The sequence below is a fragment of the Helianthus annuus genome, chromosome 9 (assembly GCF_002127325.2).
Source record: "Helianthus annuus cultivar XRQ/B chromosome 9, HanXRQr2.0-SUNRISE, whole genome shotgun sequence".
Lineage (NCBI taxonomy): Eukaryota > Viridiplantae > Streptophyta > Magnoliopsida > Asterales > Asteraceae > Helianthus > Helianthus annuus.
The window spans coordinates 93,307,342-93,327,904 of record NC_035441.2 but is presented as its reverse complement, the minus strand read 5'-3'; the positions used below and the strand labels follow the sequence as shown (position 1 = coordinate 93,327,904).

General features: G+C 42.9%; 1 protein-coding gene across 1 annotated transcript; it reads right to left on the bottom strand.

The window, feature by feature from the left end:
* Nucleotides 1-17,510: 17,510 nt before the first annotated feature.
* On the bottom strand, nt 17,511-18,167 carry LOC110875876. The gene has a single exon (XM_022124072.1). It carries the CDS (start codon nt 18,165-18,167, stop codon nt 17,511-17,513), a length of 657 nt encoding a protein of 218 aa, XP_021979764.1.
* Between the last annotated feature and the right edge of the window lie 2,396 nt (nt 18,168-20,563).

The window sequence follows — 20,563 nt, the reverse complement described above, 5'->3', positions numbered from 1 at the left end:
GAATGTATGGCACGTGTTCATGTAAATCGTTATGTTTATAAGTGATGTTCATGTATGGTTCGGTTAGGGTTCTTGAGGAAACATTTGAATTATGCATGTTTGATCGATTTTCGTGTTATCAGATTTGTTAGAATGGTGTTGATTGATTTGTTAATTAGTTTGGTAAACTTGGAAACAATGTAACTAATTTCGTGAATGAAGGAAACTTGTAACCGACTTGCATAATATTCGGTAATTAAAACAATCACACAAATCTGATCCGAGCGCACAAGAGGCCACTCGCACAAGGCTTCGTATCGCACAAGGTGCCCGGATCACACAAGAACTGTTCACTCGCACAAGGTTACTGGACCGCATCGGTTGTTGTTAAGTAGTTGGGCCGCTCAGCCCAAATTAAACCGCACAAGTCCAAATCCAGTCGCACAACCTAAGCAGATCGCACAAGTCTGCTTGGATCGCACAATGTCACTTAAATGTTTCCTGTTGGGCCGAACAGGCTATTGGACTGTTTTTGTTATTGGGCCGGATGCAAGGCCGATCGCACAACCCATTGTGGATCGCACAAGTCCTGCGGATCACACAATAGGTTGGGCCGCTATTGGTTGGGCTTTACCTTTGGACTATACAAATTAGACGTGATGGGTACTTGAATGCCACTGTCAATGTGATAACATGAATTATGTGTTGCCATGATCTATACGTGCTCGTAACGTGTTTACTCGTGTGAAACCTATGTGCATTATATGAGCCAAAACCTGACTTGTATGATAAACGTGCTAGGACGTGGTTGATCACATTGTAGCTTAACTGAACTTTTTGTGTATCATACCGAGCAACCCCAGGTGAGTTCATTGCATTTTCTCAAGCATGCGTCCCGGTGGTTTGGGACAACTGGTAAACATTTGGAAGGGAAACCTTGGGTAAACAACTTAATCGGTTTTGGTTATTAAACATGGAATCTATCATCGGATTGCCTGGAGGGCAATGGGGGTAATTAGTTGATAGCGCTATTAGGTGGGAAACCTCACACCGGGCCGTAAGGACGGGGTGAACTAATTATCTGGGTTTCACTATGGTTGTTAAGAGGCACACTCCTCGGTTACGTAAGGGCGTTTTCCCTAGGGTAACTAGCGTGAACAACATAGTGGGTTGCTAAGAGGCACACTCCTCGGTTACGTAAGGGCGTACTCCCTAGGGTAACTAACATGAGCAACATCGTAAAACAACATTGAATCGCATTAACATATATCTGGTAACACAACACGTTAACGAAACCTTGAACTCACCAGCGTAGTCTGACACACTTGTTTGCATGCTTGTAGGTCGTTAACCTTGGAACATGGACTTGCTATCTGGGAGTGCTGGAGTGGTCATGGATCGAAGCTATTGGATTACTTATAATTGATACATTGGTCTTGAGTTTTATTATGAAACATTTGCTAAACAACTTATCATATGCTTCCGCTATATAACTCTTTGTGAATTGATATTATGTTTGACATTTAATCTTGGCAATTAAGGACATGTTTTATTTAAATATTCATCAATGGTTCAATGTGATTGGTGGCTCAGACTCTGATGTGTAACACGCCTCGCGGGGTTTCCGCAGGTGGTATTTTGAGGGTGTTACAGTTTGGTATCAGAGCCACTGGTTATAGTGAACTAGGTTTTAAAACGTTTTATAAAACCAGACTATAACCAAACAACTTCGTAGATCGATCATGACACTCAGCTCCAGATTGCAAGGTTCGTCTCTCTCTCACTTTATACATTACTTGCTTAGCAGTCACACACTCACAACATATATGAAATGAAACATTAAACACCATAGTGACTTGATAGTGTGACACTACTCTTCGACTCATGTGAATCATAGACCTGTGATACCATCTGTTGTGTTGTTTGAACGGGGGAAACTTCGAGCGCAAGCTAAGAGGCACTGAGGTAAGCATGCAAATCGCCTTATTATTATGGGTGCACACTTAATAATAACGTGGGGTGCATGCAAGTCCCAGTGAGGCTTATCGAGCGTGAGAAGGGTTCTGCCTTATTGTGTGTGAACTTGGTAGTATGTAGATCTCAACGTGATACATGATTTCCATCTCGTTTCGATTTCCTGAATCGGTTCATTTCCAACTTTAGAATCATGAGTGGACGAGGACACGGACGTGGCAACATCAACATGACTCAGGCTGAGTTGACTGACTTAATCAATACCCGTGTGGCTGAGGCCTTAGCAGCCTATCAAGCTGGTACGGAATGGACCAAGTACTTTTTACTCTTATACCACGTACACGCCTTTTCACTCCTATAATGTGTTTCCTTCCGTCATTTAGGTCAGCAAGCGCAACCTCAACCTAACCAGCCTGCGTGCACATTCAAAATGTTTATGGACTGTAAGCCACAGACCTTCACCGGGACTGAAGGGGCTGTGGGACTTCTGAGATGGTTCGAGAAAGCAGAGTCTGTGTTCGCTATCTGTAACTGTCCTGTTGGGGACAGGGTAAAATATGTTGCGGGTACCTTGGCAGATGGTGCCCTAACATGGTGGAACGCCCAGGTACAGTTGTTGGGCATCGAGGCAGCGAATGCCACAACCTGGGAAGACTTTAAAGAACTGATCAGGGAGGAGTACTGTCCTCGGGATGAGGTCCAGAAGTTGGAAAACGAATACTACGACTTGAAGATGGTTGGATCTGAAGTCGAAGCGTATGTGAAGCGATCATATGAACTGGCCGACATGTGCCCGAACTTGTCCCGGCCTATGTCTCGGAGGATTGAGTTATTCATCAAAGGGTTGCCTCCGCGTGTGAAGAGTTTGGTCACTGCAGCCCATCTCAATGATTTGACACAGATTGTTCGTCTGACTCATAAGATTGTGGACCAAGAGGTCGAGAGCAATTCGTTACCTCCGCGCATTTCAGCCACTGTTGCTGCGGCACCCACTGCTACTACATCTGCTAATGATAACAAACGGAAGTGGAGCGACTACGACAAAGCACCCAGTGCTGGTCAGACTCAGAAAAGGCCAGACAACAACAACCGCAGCATCAGCCAGTCGTCTTCGGTCAATCAAGGCCAGGGAAGTGGCCACAGCCAGGGTTCGTATGCGGGGAGAAAGCCACGGTGTAACAGGTGTGGCTATCATCATTTTGGGCCGTGTGGCCGGACATGTAACAAGTGTGGTAAGACGGGCCATGAGGCCAGGGATTGTAGGGCCTCACAACCCAAACACCAGCAGCAACAGAACCAGCAAAACCAGAGACAACAGGGGCAACCACCCCAGCAGAACAAGGGTTTCAGAAAGGGGTGCTATCAGTGTGGTGACGAGGGCCACTTTAAGCGGGATTGCCCTCAGTTAAACCAGAACGCCAACGACAACAACCGCCCGAATAATAACAATGCTGGGAACAACAACAACAACAACAACAACAACAACAACAACGTCAACAATGGGGGAAATGGTGCTCGCGGCAGAGTGTTCCAGCTTGGAGCAGGGGATGCCAGGAATGACGGCAACGTTGTAACTGGTATGTTTCCTGTTAACAATCGTATTGCTTCTGTATTATTTGATTCGGGTGCCGATTGGAGTTATGTGTCCCTAGAGTTTAGTCCACGATTAGGGATAACCCCAACACCTTTAGAAGTTAAACAAGTAGTAGAACTAGCAGATGGTAAAACGATAGAAGCCTCGAATGTCCTTTTTGGATGCAAACTAGATCTCGTGGGTCAGGTGTTTGACATTGACCTCCTTCCCGTTACACTCGGTAGTTTTGACATAGTAGTAGGGATGGATTGGTTGTCTAAGCACCAAGCAGAAATTTTGTGTAAGGAGAAAGTTGTGCGTATTCCTCTCCCTGATGGGGAGTCACTGTTAGTTCAAGGGCACCGTAGTGGGATGATGGTTGGGATTATCACGGCCATGCGTGCACAGCAGTATCTACAAAAGGGGTATCCTGCAATGTTAGCGTTAGTTACCAACGCTCAGTCTGAAGAAAGTAAGATCGAGGATCTACCAGTGGTGTGAGAATTTGCTGATGTGTTCCCAGAGGAGCTACCAGGGTTACCTCCTCATCGTCAAGTAGAATTCCAGATTGATCTTGCGCCAGGAGCGGCTCCGATTGCTCGAGCTCCATACCGGTTAGCACCGGGAGAGTTACAAGAACTGTCTAATCAACTGCAAGAGTTGTTGGACAGGGGCTTTATTCGACCCAGTTCGTCGCCTTGGGGAGCCCCAGTTCTGTTCGTAAAGAAGAAAGACGGGTCATTCCGTATGTGTATCGACTATCGAGAGCTCAACAAGGTGACCATTAAGAACCGCTATCCGTTACCACGCATCGACGACTTGTTTGACCAGCTGCAAGGGTCAAGTTTTTATTCCAAGATCGACTTAAGATCGGGGTATCACCAGGTAAGGGTTAGGGAAGAGGATGTTCCCAAGACGGCTTTTCGAACGCGCTATGGACACTACGAGTTTTTGGTTATGCCGTTTGGATTGACTAATGCACCAGCGGTTTTCATGGATCTCATGAACCGCGTATGTAAGCCTTATTTCGACGAGTTTGTTATAGTGTTTATTGATGACATCTTAGTCTATTCGAAGAACAGGGAGGATCACGAGCGTCACCTACGTCTCATCTTGGAACTTTTGAGAAGGGAACAGCTGTATGCGAAATTTTCTAAGTGCGACTTTTGGATTCGAGAAGTGCATTTCCGTGGGCACGTTGTTAACGAGAAAGGGATACATGTGGATCCTGCGAAGGTGGATGCAGTTAAGAATTGGGCGGCACCAAAGACTCCGTCTGAGGTGCGACAATTTCTTGGTCTCGCAGGATATTATCGGAGGTATATTAGAGACTTCTCGAAAATCGCTCAACCTCTCACCTCGTTAACACAGAAGAACACGGTATACTCTTGGGGAACGAAGCAGGAAGAGGCCTTCCAGTTGTTAAAGCAAAAACTTTGCAGTGCACCGATCTTGTCGTTACCAGAGGGTACCGAAGATTTTGTGGTTTATTGTGATGCTTCGATTCAGGGTCTCGGTTGCGTGTTGATGCAACGCGAGAAGGTGATAGCTTATGCTTCTCGTCAGCTGAAGGTGCACGAGAAGAACTACACGACACACGACTTGGAGTTAGGAGCGGTGGTATTTGCGTTGAAGATTTGGAGGCACTATCTGTACGGTACCAAATGCGCCATCTACACCGACCATAGGAGTCTTCAGCACATCTTCGACCAGAAAGAATTGAATATGCGACAACGACGATGGGTGGAATTATTGAACGATTATGAATGTGCCATCAAGTATCATCCGGGCAAGGCGAACATTGTAGCTGACGCCCTCAGCAGAAAGGATAATGCACCTAGGCGTGTGCGAGCATTGCAACTCACGATCCAGTCCAACCTTCCTTCCCAGATACGAGACGCTCAGTGAGAAGCGTTGAAACCAGAGAACGTTCGAGCTGAAGCTTTACGTGGCTCGAGGCAACGACTAGAACGAAAGGGAGACGGTGCTTACTACGTAACTGGACGCATTTGGGTCCCATTCTTTGGTAACTTACGAGAACTTGTAATGGAAGAGGCACATAAATCACGCTACTCTGTACATCCTGGATTAGATAAGATGTACCACGACTTGAAAACTACCTACTGGTGGCCCAGCATGAAAGCTCATATAGCAACCTACGTCAGCAAATGTTTGACTTGTGCTAAAGTCAAAGCAGAACATCAAAAGCCCTCAGGTCTACTGCAGCAACCAAAGATACCCACCTGGAAGTGGGAACAGATCGCCATGGATTTCGTGACAGGACTACCAAGAACTCAGGCTGGGAATGACACCATTTGGGTGATTGTTGATCGCCTCACGAAATCAGCACACTTCCTAGCAATCAAGGAAACAGACAAATTCTCTCAGCTGGGTGATTGTATCTTAAGGAGGTGGTTTCTAGGCATGGGGTGCCAACTTCTATCATTTCAGACCGAGATCCGCGTTTCACTTCAGAATTATGGCAGTCAATGCATAAATCGTTTGGTTCCCAACTCGACATGAGCACCGCTTATCACCCGCAGACGGATGGTCAAAGCGAGCGCACCATCCAGACACTTGAAGATATGCTTCGGGCATGCGTACTCGACTTTGGGAAAGGATGGGAGAAGCACCTACCGTTGATAGAATTCTCCTACAACAACAGCTACCATTCAAGTATTAAGGCAGCCCCGTTCGAAGCACTATACGGACGAAAATGCCGTTCACCTCTCTGTTGGCATGAGGTGGGTGATAGTCAGATCATAGGGCCTGAGTTTGTTCTTGAGGCATCAGAAAGCATTGTGCAGATTCGAAACCGTATGGCCGCAGCTTGCGACCGTCAGAAAAGCTACGCTGACAAGCGTAGTAAACCGCTGGAATTTGAAGTTAATGACCGCGTTATGTTAAAGGTTTCACCCTGGAAGGGTGTGGTGCGTTTTGGGAAACGCGGCAAACTAAACCCTCGTTATGTGGGACCGTTCAAAATTCTGGAACGAATTGGAAAGGTGGCCTACAGGTTGGAATTACCTGCTGAGTTGGGTAATGTCCATGATGTATTTCACGTATCGCAGCTAAAGAAGTGTTTGGTTGATGAAACACTAGTAGTACCATTTCAAGAGCTGAAGATAGACGACAAATTGCAGTTTGTCGAAGAAACAATTGAGATTATGGATCGGGAAGTTAAAGTTCGTAAGCACAGCCGTGTACCGATTGTGAGAGTTCGTTGGAACTCAAGACGTGGTCCAGAGTTCACGTGGGAACGCGAGGACCAGATGAAACAGAAGTATCCACATTTGTTCCCCAAAGACCAGTCAAAACCTAGCAAACCCAGTGTTGATGCAACTAGTGAATTTCAGGACGAAATTCCCATTCAAGTTGGGGAGGATGTGACACCCCAGGAAAACCAGCAAACGATATAACTTACCTAGCTCCCTCAGTGAGTGCGTACCAAATTTCGGGACGAAATTTCTTTTTAGTTGGGGATACTGTGACAACTCGTAATTCGAACCTACTTTTGTGTAACGTTACGTGTTTAAGTGAATTATTCTAATTGAATGAATGCATGATTTTGTTATATGGTATGTATATTAATTGAATCAATTGCACAAGTCCATGTGGGCCGGTCGCACAAGTCCTTATGGACTCCACATGAACCGAATGGGCAGCCATGTTGGGTTCGGCCCATCATGTTGTTTGATTAGCATTAGGTTATTGTAACCACCTCACATTTGTTACCAAAGCACAACACACACAAACCCTAACACTTCTCTCTAGAAGCCGGCGACCCTCCCCATCCCTCAAAGCTCTCTTTGATTTCGTTCCCTCTCAATCGGTTAGTGAATTATGTTTTGTTACAAGGTGTTATGATTTGTGTTGTGATATTATGGTTAGAATTGTAGACGTGATTTTGATAAGGAACCGTATGTGATGTTCTTGTTAATCGGCTCACATATAGATTGAAAGATAGTGTTGATAATCGGCTAGCTTAGCTTGTTCACGAATTGCTTACATGATGAAATAGAAACTGTTGAATGTTAGTCGGCTGCTAGGGTTTTGATCGATGGATTAATTTTGATGCTTGAAAGTGCACAAATCTTATATTTCGGATTGAATGTATGGCACGTGTTCATGTAAATCGTTATGTTTATAAGTGATGTTCATGTATGGTTCGGTTAGGGTTCTTGAGGAAGCATTTGAATTATGCATGTTTGATCGATTTTGGTGTTATCAGATTTGTTAGAATGGTGTTGATTGATTTGTTAATTAGTTTGGTAAACTTGGAAACAATGTAACTAATTTCGTGAATGAAGGAAACTTGTAAGCGACTTGCATAATATTCGGTAATTAAAACAATCACACAAATCTGATCCGAGCGCACAAGAGGCCACTCGCACAAGGCTTCGTATCGCACAAGGTGCCCGGATCGCACAAGAACTGTTCACTCGCACAAGGTTACTGGACCGCATCGGTTGTTGTTAAGTAGTTGGGCCGCTCAGCCCAAATTAAACCACACAAGTCCAAATCCAGTCGCACAACCCAAGCAGATCGCACAAGTCTGCTTGGATCGCACAATGTCACTTAAATGTTTCCTGTTGGGCCGAACAGGCTATTGGACTGTTTTTGTTATTGGGCCGGATGCAAGGCCGATCGCACAACCCATTGTGGATCGCACAAGTCGTGCGGATCGCACAATAGGTTGGGCCGCTATTGGTTGGGCTTTACCTTTGGACTATACAAATTAGACGTGATGGGTACTTGAATGCCACTGTCAATGTGATAACATGAATTATGTGTTGCCATGATCTATACGTGCTCGTAACGTGTTTACTCGTGTGAAACCTATGTGCATTATATGAGCCAAAACCTGACTTGTATGATAAACGTGCTAGGACGTGGTTGATCACATTGTAGCTTAACTGAACTTTTTGTGTATCATACCGAGCAACCCCAGGTGAGTTCATTGCATTTTCTCAAGCATGCGTCCCGGTGGTTTGGGACAACTGGTAAACATTTGGAAGGGAAACCTTGGGTAAACAACTTAATCGGTTTTGGTTATTAAACATGGAATCTATCATCGGATTGCCTGGAGGGCAATGGGGGTAATTAGTTGATAGCGCTATTAGGTGGGAAACCTCACACCGGGCCGTAAGGACGGGGTGAACTAATTATCTGGGTTTCACTATGGTTGTTAAGAGGCACACTCCTCGGTTACGTAAGGGCGTTTTCCCTAGGGTAACTAGCGTGAACAACATAGTGGGTTGCTAAGAGGCACACTCCTCGGTTACGTAAGGGCGTACTCCCTAGGGTAACTAACATGAGCAACATCGTAACACAACATTGAATCGCATTAACATATATCTGGTAACACAACACGTTAACGAAACCTTGAACTCACCAGCGTAGTCTGACACACTTGTTTGCATGCTTGTAGGTCGTTAACCTTGGAACATGGACTTGCTATCTGGGAGTGCTGGAGTGGTCATGGATCGAAGCTATTGGATTACTTATAATTGATACATTGGTCTTGAGTTTTATTATGAAACATTTGCTAAACAACTTATCATATGCTTCCGCTATATAACTCTTTGTGAATTGATATTATGTTTGACATTTAATCTTGGCAATTAAGGACATGTTTTATTTAAATATTCATCAATGGTTCAATGTGATTGGTGGCTCAGACTCTGATGTGTAACACGCCTCGCGGGGTTTCCGCAGGTGGTATTTTGAGGGTGTTACACATACTGAGTATCTCCTTGTATTGTGAGTGGCTCACCATACGGAGTCTTGATAACTACTTGTTTCTTGTCACAAACTATATGGGCTTGGTTATGAGATAACCAATCCATGCCTATAACTATGTCGAAACCAGCTAATTTCAAAGGAAGCAAGGACAGAGGAAAGGAGTGGTTCCTAATGGATATAAAACATCCATCTAACACAGTTGAAGCAGTTTCTACCGTACCATCGGCCAATTCTACTCCATATTTTATGCTTAGGGTTCTAACAGGCAGATTTAATAACTTACAAAATTTATCATCAACAAACGACTTATCTGCACCCGAATCAAATAATACCCTTGCATAAACATCATTGATTAGAAAGGTACCTGTTATCACGTTGTCATTCTGGATTGCTTCTTGTGCATTCATTTAAAAGACCCGAGCATTGTTCTTTTTACCTTCCTCAGGTTTCTTGGCATACTTTGGGTAGTTAAGACTTGATATGCCCCTTCTCGTTACAGTTGTAACAAGTCGCATCATTTATCTTCTTACAATCCAATGTCTTATGCTCACTAGATTTACAAATTCCACAAGCCCTAGGCTGCAATTGGGATTTTGATTCATGCCTGCACTTTCCCAGATGACGCTTCTTGTAGGTCTTGCATTTGGGCTTCTCACCCGACTGTTGGTAATCCTTCTTGAACCCTGAACTCTTCTTGTGATCAGAGTTCCCCTTATGCTTTTTATCTGAACGGTGTGAGTTATCATCCTCACGTTTCCTCTTCCCCGTATCAGGATTCCTAAGAGATCTCTGCCTGACCGCATCAAGGGTAAGAGATAATGACAAATCAGCTACTAACCTAAAGGTAGTAGGTCTTGATGCTTTCACACTAGCTTTAATCTCCGGGGCTAAACCCCTAATGAAACGGGCTATACGTTTTGGTTCCGGTGTCACTAAGTATAGAACCAATCGAGACATGGTGTTAAAACTCATGAGATATGCCTGACAATCTAAGTTTTTCATATCCAAGGTCAAAAAGTCAGTCTCAATCTTCTCAACTTCATGTTGAAGGCAGAAATTCTCTTTGATCAAAGCAACAAACTGAGCCCATGTTAAGTTGTATAACGGAATCTTTCCAGTAGCTTGGATTAAGGACCTCCACCAAGCTAGAGCTTCTCCCTTGAATGATTGTGAAACATACTTCACAATATCTTGCTCTGCACACCCACTAATATCAACTACCGTATCCACTCATCTAGCCACGTCATGCAATCAATGGCTCTTTTTTCCCTAGTGAAATCCCTGGGCTTGTAGGAGACGAAATACTTATAAGAACATGTTTTTACTCGTGGCTCCTTATCAAATACAATCTTCTTAGACGGAATGCTATGCTGATTTGAAGAGTGCTGGCCATCATCCTTCTTTGACTTGTGAGTTTTAGATGGTGGCTTACTATGAGCCACAGAGTGAGTCTTAGGGTGTGATTTAGAATGAGGTACTGATAGGGTCTTGCTCCGAGTACCACTTGATTCATTAAACTGCCTATCCATGGCCTTGGTAACAGCATTATCAATCAATGCTTGAAGTTCCGCACCAGTTATGTTGATTCTGGTAGTATCATGATTCTCCCTCGGATGACTATTGACTTCTTCTGATTCTGCCATGTAGGTTGATTGCTACATAAAATGATGACAATGATTTATTTAGAAGTCTATAGCAGTATTGTCATTCTTGATGATTTATTAACCTTGGTATTAATAAACCATATTGGTTAGTTTATTAAACATTTTCATTCGGGATTTTCATCATAATTATCCTTAGTTATAATTTACTAAAATATTATAATGGCATAAAAGGCCAAGTCATAAGGACAAATTTTAAGTTTCAAGCCATGATCTTATAGGATAAAGGCATTAAGGTTTGAACGTCGTTCATCACCTTTCCTTGATAGGGAGTCGTAGACTACAACTGTCTTTAGTCTCAAAGGACATTAAATATTGAATGATTAACTAAATAGAGGAAAGGAATTGGAAGAATCTAATAATAGGATGACTTATGTGATTTTATCGAATCACATTTGTCAGGAGCGTTAATATGTTTTCAGATGTTAACAAGGATCTGAATCTTAATAGAGAACTACCATCATGGCCCTGTTTTAAAATGACACATGGCTAGGTTTTGTCTTTAAGATTTTGTTTAATATATAGTGGCAGATCTTACAAAAGGAATGATATACTTTTATTTATTTCTTGTTTTATATTGATGCACATAATGACAGAAATGATATTTAAGATTAAAACATTCCATTAAAATTTAAAAAGGAGTACATATTTGCCCTAAACGGGACTTTAACATAAATAACTTGCCCACGCAGGGGCTAACTGAAAATACAAGTCCTCACAGGGACTAGGTACATAAATAGATGTCCACACAGGGACTTAATTGAAAATTAAAAATACAAAACAAACAAATAAGGAATTTCAATGATCCCTTCTGTTTTTCCCCTTGATTAAACTTGCCAAACCCTTAAGAAATTCTCGGTGGCTTCTACACTCCTCTTGAACCTCACGTTCCACCTGGCTCAACCTTTGAAGAACTTCCTGTTGCTGTGGTGGTTGGATCTGCGGCGGCTGCTGTTGCTGTGGAGGTTGAGGAGGTGGCGGGTATTGGTACCCATAGGCCGGGTACCCAGTCTAATATGGGGCTCCGTAGGGTCCCTTAGGATGAAGAGCATTATAGTTTGCCGCTACAAGGTATGGGTCAACATGGGGGGCATTGTAGTAGTTGTAGCCAGTATGGACTGGCTGCTCAAAAGGGTTATATGCTGCTGCATCGGCGTATGAAGGAATCGGGTTATCATAACCCATGTGTGAAGGTGGTGGTGCGACTGGCGCAGAGTCCGCCTCTGAAACTGGGTTTGAAGGCCCATCCATATGCGGGTCTTCATACAGTGGCGGGTAGTGGCTGCCACTAGAGTGTTGAGGGGTGCTGAAATGGAATCCCCCTCGGACGGACATCCGTGCTCCTGATTTTCTCCGCCTCGGTGGCTCCGGAGGCGGTTGCTGCTCTGGCGGGGGTGCTGGCGGTGGAGTAACCGCTTGGAAACATGAATCCTCATAGTGATCCTGTTGCTGCTGTAGGGGTGCTGGGTTAAAAGGGGGAGTGAACTCCCAAGGGTATGAGGCAAACCTTGCTTCATAGCTGTCTGGGCCTCGGTATGGTAAACCATGAAAAGATGACCCATCTAAGATCTCGATGGGATGGGTCGGTGTTCCGGTTGGCATCTCGGCAGAATCTGGATCTGGATCTGGATCCTCTTCCATATCCATATCCATATCCTGGGCTCCAGGATAGTGGTCTTCTGGTCCCAATGGGTTATAGCCCATTGGATCTTCACTCACGTTTGCCGGATTAAACCGACTCTGGAAGTAGGGGGTTGGGTCTTGAAAGGCCCGGTGTGATCCCGATCGCAGCAACGGGAGGTAGGAGTGGTGAGAGTTGTTGGGCTCATTTTTCGAGTGCGGCCCAAAGGAGTGGTGGTAAGATGGTGATGAACTGAGCGAGACTGAACGCCTCGCCGGCTCGAAGTAAGTCCTCCAATCCTCTTGAGGACTTGTGCTCATAGTTGCTGACGGAGTTCGCCGGTGTGAAGGCCCGGCCTCATGATCGTTACGAGTAGTGAATGACGCCTTGCCTCGTCCTCCTCTTCTGAATCATGGCGACATTTTGTGTTCCAGTCAACATAACCAAAAGAAACAGCCAAGAAAACAAAAAAGGACAAAATAAAGATTTTAGAATTAGTCTTAAGTCCTTTGCCTAGACTCGGAGGTCAAGGAATGTGCAACTGTGTCATTGAGATTAAACACAAAAGGCTAGGGTTTAATTCACTCAATGTTGGCTCTGATACCAACCTGTCACACCCCGATATTTCCACATATTACCGGTGGGCCCGGTGGGGAGTATCGTGACGTAGTTGATATCATCATAATCAATAATCACAGTTCTGTCCTCATTCTTCACGAGTGCTAGCCGTACCAGGCTAGATTTCATTCATCCATGTAATGTGCCTTCGCTCGTACGCATCCTTCCACCAATTCGATTGGTTTCATCACATCAAGGGTTCTATAATTCTTATACAATTTCTTACATACGCGCTATAATGTGTCACACATTTCATTCCTCACAAGCACCTCTTTTATTCCAGTTACTTATTCGTCAACCTTCGTAGTTTGACTTTTCAAAGCCAAACTGACAATTCTTAATTATCATACATGTATTGAGGCACACGTATGTACTTCTTTCCATTCATGCTTACTTGCAAGGACGTTTGTTACATCATTCGGTACTCTTAACAAAACTTACCCTTCTCATTCATACTCAAATTATTGTCCGGGTCATAGCCCGTCGTTCATTATGACTCATAAGAGTCGATTTCTAACACATTTATCACATAAATTGTTCGAAACTTCTTCCTTTCGCTTTAAAATTTAGGTTTGCATGCCAATTACGATCATTCTTTCATTTAGTTACTTTATATTTACTCATGTGACTCGTTTGACGTGACCAAGGTCAAACTATCAGCATATTCTGATATGAGCTATTTTCATCCTTTTTACATTTTTAAATCCGTCCAGTGATTCCAAACGTACCATTCATACCTTTTCTTCCTTCTATGATTTGAATCCATCTAACGGATTTCAAACAAATCATTCACATTTTTCATTCCTTACATGTGTTGAATCCGTCTCGCGGATTCAGACTTATCACTCCTACATTTCATTTCCTTGAATCCGTTTTATGGATTCAAAAATTCCATTCATGCCTTTCATCCCTTGAATCCGTCTCGCGGATTCAAATAGGTCATTCATACTTCATTACTTTCATGCTTCGAATCCGTCTCACGGGTTCTAGCTTATCATTCATACTTTCATTCTTTTCATGCTTCGAATCCGTCTCGCGGATTCTAGCTTATCATTCATACTTTCATTCTTTTCATGCTTCGAATTCGTCTCGCGGATTCTAACATATCATTCATACCTTCATTCCTGAAAGTCATACGTTTCTCTTCACCCTCACGTCCACCTACTACCTAATTCTAACGGACAAACCTGTAGCAGTTATCACGGTCTCACGAACGTCATATGTTTCTTGTGTCTTCATGAAATCGCCACCTTATGTCCGAATCCGTCTCGCGGATTCAGACTTATCACTCCTACATTTCATTTCCTTGAATCCGTTTTACGGATTCAAAAATTCCATTCATGCCTTTCATCCCTTGAATCCGTCTCACGGATTCAAATAGGTCATTCATACTTCATTACTTTCATGCTTCGAATCCGTCTCACGGGCGGCACGTGTATCATTTTCAAAACTTCATTGCCATATTACTATTACATTTTCTTTAAATTTTCTTCCCACTCACTTAATTATACCACTCCATACGCCCGCACGCACCTGGGGTCCATTTGTCTTATCACGTGCCTTGATGCCGGTTCTAGATCGCATTCCCGGATCATCCTTTCCAAGCAGTTATGCTTACCTTACACATAATATAACCGTTAGTTTCTTCATATGAATGCATACATACACGTTTTCATTCCAATTCTACCTTTAGATCTTGATCGAGTCCTGGATTGTACGGGTCCCTTATCACAAGAGCACACAGGTTTGAGTTCAAGTACCTATACTCTCGTACTTGATTCTCTCAAACCAGGGCTCTGATACCAACTTGTAAGGCCCTAACAAGCTTTAACTGAAAAGACGCAGCGGAAATACGACCATAAAATTCCTTCCATTATAAACGTTTTGACTTACTTGAAAGTTCATTTTAAAATAATTCTTTTCAAAAATATGCATCCTTTGTACTCACTTAGTAAAATAAAAGCATAACTTATGTTTACCAAATTACATATTCAAAGATTCCCGTACAATCTTTCTTGTGACTCGGTCTTTGATCGCTACTCCTCGTGATGATAATCTGTGATTCGTACAACCTGCACCCACCACATACATTCACAACATTAGCGTACATTATATACAAACAAGATTCATTATCATGTAGTCTCGTTATGTTCTATCCACATATACTTCCCATCCCGATATCTTTCTAGATTTAATCATTCCATCTTGGTGTCTAGTCCTTGACGAGACTTCAATAACATACCTGCATTACATTTTATTCTTAAGGCACACTGTTAATAACGTCAATACTTAAATGTATTGAAGCCATGTATACAATATATACATAACTACGTACATACATACACACAAACCTTTTCTTGCATACATACGTATCTGCATCCATACATACATACCTACATACCTACTCACATACTTACAGTCCTAGATGTGTTTGCCTATGGATTCCCTTTACTAATCAAATAGGAAAATCCATACTTATACTTACATATGCCTCTATACTCATTTCGTTCCATTTTATACTTTCGTAGACGCTCATCGCATCCCATAAACGCTCTATAATGAGTTTAGAATACAACTCAGGACTCCTTGTAGATTACGGGACTGATTACATATGAATTCTGCACGTTCAGTTGAGCTGGCAGATGACGCACGGCCATGCGTCCCAACCGCACGACCGTGCGGATCCTACGACGTCGGGGGCACTGGTAGTGCACTGGTTTGCTTGGAAACGCACGACCGTGCGGCCCAAGTGCACAACCGTGCGATACCTCGCGTCGGTCAGCTTCGCGTAGACAGCAATTTAAGGCGTCGGGCAAAATTGGAAAATGCACAGGGCGTCGGTGACGGACAAAGGGGCGTCGGCGACGGCCTCTAGTTTTGCCATTTTTCTGCTGTGTTGATTTCGTCGTTCGCACGCAATAAAACTTGCATAACTTTTAAACCGTTTACCCGTTTAACCTCCCGTTTCTTCCTACGTGGTCATAATTTGACCCTCTATCAAATGGACTTGGAATCCCATATCCGACTTAAGGAGTTTCCTACCTTACGTGCATTCGGCTTATTATCATTTTCTAATTATTTGACCCGTTCGTACATTTATCAACATAATCTGTTTATTTGACCCCAATTTCATATGAACTTAATAATTTCATTGACGACTATCATAAGAGATTAAATTCTCGGATGCCTTGCATCCTCTTAACCCATTTTCGCTCAAAAGCTTATTTTGACCCGTTATGGGTATTTGTGCATTAAATGGTCTATGACATACAAAACCATACTCTTCTCTCACACATGACCAAAACATTACTCTAATCAATTAGCTTGTTTCCAATAGACATTTAAGGTCGTTTGCCCGATATACCTATCAAGGGCGTTTTTGTCAACATTGCTCCATCCTTTACAACCAAGGACTTCATTGCATATTTAACCAATCCTACCACTTAACTACAATCCTAACGCACATACCTTGCTCGGATCAAAGCTAAGATCCGTTTAATACTTCATCGATTTCATACAACTCATTCCTATTTGACCTTAATTATCATACTTAATTAAGTCACACATAACTTTACATAAACAACTAAGAAGTGATTACGGAAATCACTTACCTCATGCATCCGTGTTCATATTCGTTTCCTCGCCACTTCTTCACCCGTTAGCCTTCCGTGCTTGATTCCGTCTCGACATGATTCCTATACTTCCATGTCATCGAAATCACATTCTTATTAGCATACACAATTGTACATGATAACGATCATATCGATCGCATAATTCACATTTGACATTTATAGTCACTTCTAACAAGCATAATACATGTAACCAAATTCATATCATTTCCAACTCGTGTAATCCGTCATGTCATCGCATTAAACACACATACGTCTAACACGCACCGTATAACTTACTTGAATCTTACAATTATGACAACACGTCTAACCATTCTTCTTATACACAGTTGACTTTTAGAAGTCAACGGTTCATTTAATTTAACTTTCGACTTATCATTATATACCCGTAACATCATAATAGCCTATACGGACAACACTATATATATTTCATCATACACTTGGCGTGTTTACTACCTCCTAAGTATAATGTACAACTAGTTCATGCATATCCTTCTTTTTTTTTTGGGTAAAGGGTTACCCCGGTGAATTTTATAAATAACCAATAGAAGAACAGGGTGTATCATGGACTCGACACACACTACTAGCCAAAGCATACCCCGACTAGGGAACCAAACAAACAAGACAAACCAAATAAAACACAGCCAAGTTAACAACTAGATAGAACACTACCCCAAACTAAAAGACAAACAAAACAGTCCAATGCCTCCTTAGCCTGGATCCGAAATCATATCCTTCTTCGAGATCTGCCACCTGTCAAGAATCTTCATGTGATTCGGGTGTCTAGCAAGCCTAAATCCCATTATCTTCAACCGAACGGTATTAATAATAACTTGCGAAAGCATAGACGGGGTACGTTGAAGCTTCGAGAATAACCGGTTGTTTCTTTCTTGCCATATGAAATAAGTAGCTGCCCCTAAAAGAATCTTGCAAACAATCCTTTCAAGTTGCCTAGAGTTAGCACTATGCTCCATCCAACCCATAATCGAGCTCCATGTGTTATTGACGCTCCCCATATCAACCCTTTCCCTAACTGTTTCCCACACCTCAGATGCATAAGAACACTGGAAAAAGAGATGATCCCTAGAGTGGCGATCATAACAACACAGCGGACAACACATGAGGATGAGGTTAGTGGCACTACCCGCTTCCCAAATAGCCATCCTATCCTGAGTCTTTAGCTTGTTATTGATAACGAGCCAAATGTGAAACGAGTGTCTAGGAATACACTGGCTAAACCAAACCGAATCAACCCAAGCAACTTTGTTGTTTCTCAGCCGAAAAGAGTACCAAGCTTCCGAAGAGTGAAAAAATTGTAAATTATCTTCACTATCCTTCCAACGAGTTCGATCAACCACATCCTCCATTAGAATTAGGGGCGAAATATTTATTAGCACCGGAAATAGATCATACCAGGCCAGAGGCCATTTCCATTGACCATTATCGTCAAGCAGATCCGCAACCATCAAGCTCAGGTTGAAACCTGCATTGGCAATAATTCTAGGAGAAATAAAGCAACGAAGGGGGCTGCAAGAACATCAGTTATCACTCCATGCATTTGTTTGGCGACCGCTTTGAATAGATTTCCAAACATAGGGCCGAATCTGATTACGAAGCGCTAGAATCTTTCTCCATCCCCAGCTCGGATTGGCTGGACATTTTACCTCCCAAAAACTAGTGCCTTTAAGTTTGTAAGAATGAATCCATGAAACCCACAGAGAGCGACGATTGTTAATAATACTCCATATATGGTTTGAAATCAACGCTTTATTAACATCCATGACACTACGAATACCCAAACCACCTTCCATTTTAGGCAAGCAAATATCCTTCCAGGCAACTTTCGAGCGAGCAGAACCTCGAGCTCCCCCATTCCATAGAAACCGACGCATACATGTTTCAAGCTCCTTAACAATTCTAACCGGAAGCATGAAAACTGAAGCCCAGTAGGTATACATAGCCGAAATGACCGAGTTAATCAACTGGAGCCTCCACGCAAAAGATAACGACTTAGACATCCAATTATCGATCCTCCGTTCTACCCGTTCAACCAGAACTTTACAATTGCTATAAGCAAGCCTTGAAGAGATTAACGGTACTCCAAGGTAGCGAACAGGGAGGGATCCCTCCTGGAACAGAATTAACCTCAAAATCTGAGCCTTCGTATGAGGAGGAACATTACAAAAGAAGATAGTACTTTTCGGAGCACTTGGGACCAATCCCGAGATCCTCGTAAACCTTTGTAGAGCGTCCCTTAATAACTTAACCGACACACAATCAGCATGAGCAAATATAAACAGATCATCCGCAAAAGACACATTAATAATCTTTTGCTTAGCACAATGCGCATGAAACTTAAAACCTGAACCAACCATCGCCGCACGCTGAAGAAGAAGAGAGAGGACCTCCATGACTAAGGTGAATAAGTACGGAGACATAGGGTCACCCTGTCTAAGACCCCTCTTCCCACTAAAATACCCATGCAATTCCCCATTAATACTCAAGGAATATGACACTGTAGAAACACATGTCATGATCCACTTGACCATTTTCCGATGAAATCCAAACCGCAATAAGACAGCTTCAAGAAAAGACCAGTTGACAGTATGATAAGCCTTCTGAATGTCAATCTTCAAGGCACATCTAGACGGACCTCTATCAATATGGTAGTTATGCATAAGCTCCTGAGTGAGAAGAATATTATCAGTTATTTTACGACCAGGGACAAAAGCTGATTGATTTATGCTGACTAAACCATCCAAGCTTCCTTTGATTCTATCGGTGATAATCTTGCTTATGCATTTAAACAAGACATTACAGCAAGAAATCGGCCTGTAGTCCAACACCGTGTTAGGGGATTCCTTTTTTGGCACCAATGCTATAATAGTGTGGTTGATTTGCTTCAACATTTGACCATTCTCGAAAAAATCCAGAACTGCATTCGTAACTTGATCACCCACTACATCCCAAGCTTGTTTAAAGAAAGCCGAAGTGTACCCATCCGGACCCGGAGCTTTATTTTCACCAATACCAAACATAGCTTTATTTACCTCATCTCGTGTCACCGCACGGACCATATGATCAGCTGAAGAGTCGCTCAAAGTATTGACAAACAAATCCCCAAAATCAAAGCTTTCGACCTGGTCATCCATGCCCAAAAAATTAGCATAATGAGTAAGAAGAGCAGCTGGGACTTGATCGCCCTCATACCGGTTCCCTTGCACATCCATAATACTCGAAATTTTACTTCTAGCGTTCCTACTTTTCACACACTTATGAAAGAAGGCCGTGTTTGCATCCCCCGCACATAACCAATCAACCTTGGCTTTCTGCTTAAGGAAGCACTCCTCATCATACGCAACTGCTTGAAAATCACGAAGACATTTGGCATGATCATCACGAAACGACATATCCAAGGGATTAGCATCCACTTGTCGCTGAATCTGGTCAAGTTTAACTCGTAAATTAGCAACCCTATCATGCAAGTTACCTTGCTGAAAGAGGATTTTACGAAAGATCGGCTTCAAATTTCTCATTTTTTTCACTACAGCAAACATAGAGTAACCTTGCACTTCCTTGGCCCATTCTAGCGTAACAACTTGCCTAAACTCCAATTTGGTTTCGATAAAGTTGGGAAACTTGAACGGTTTCGGTTTAATACGGGCCACCGACGATATCTCCAAGATACAAGGTGAATGATCCGATATATGAGCCGGCTGAAAAAGCGCATAACCATCCGGAAATAGTTCTAGGAACTTGACAT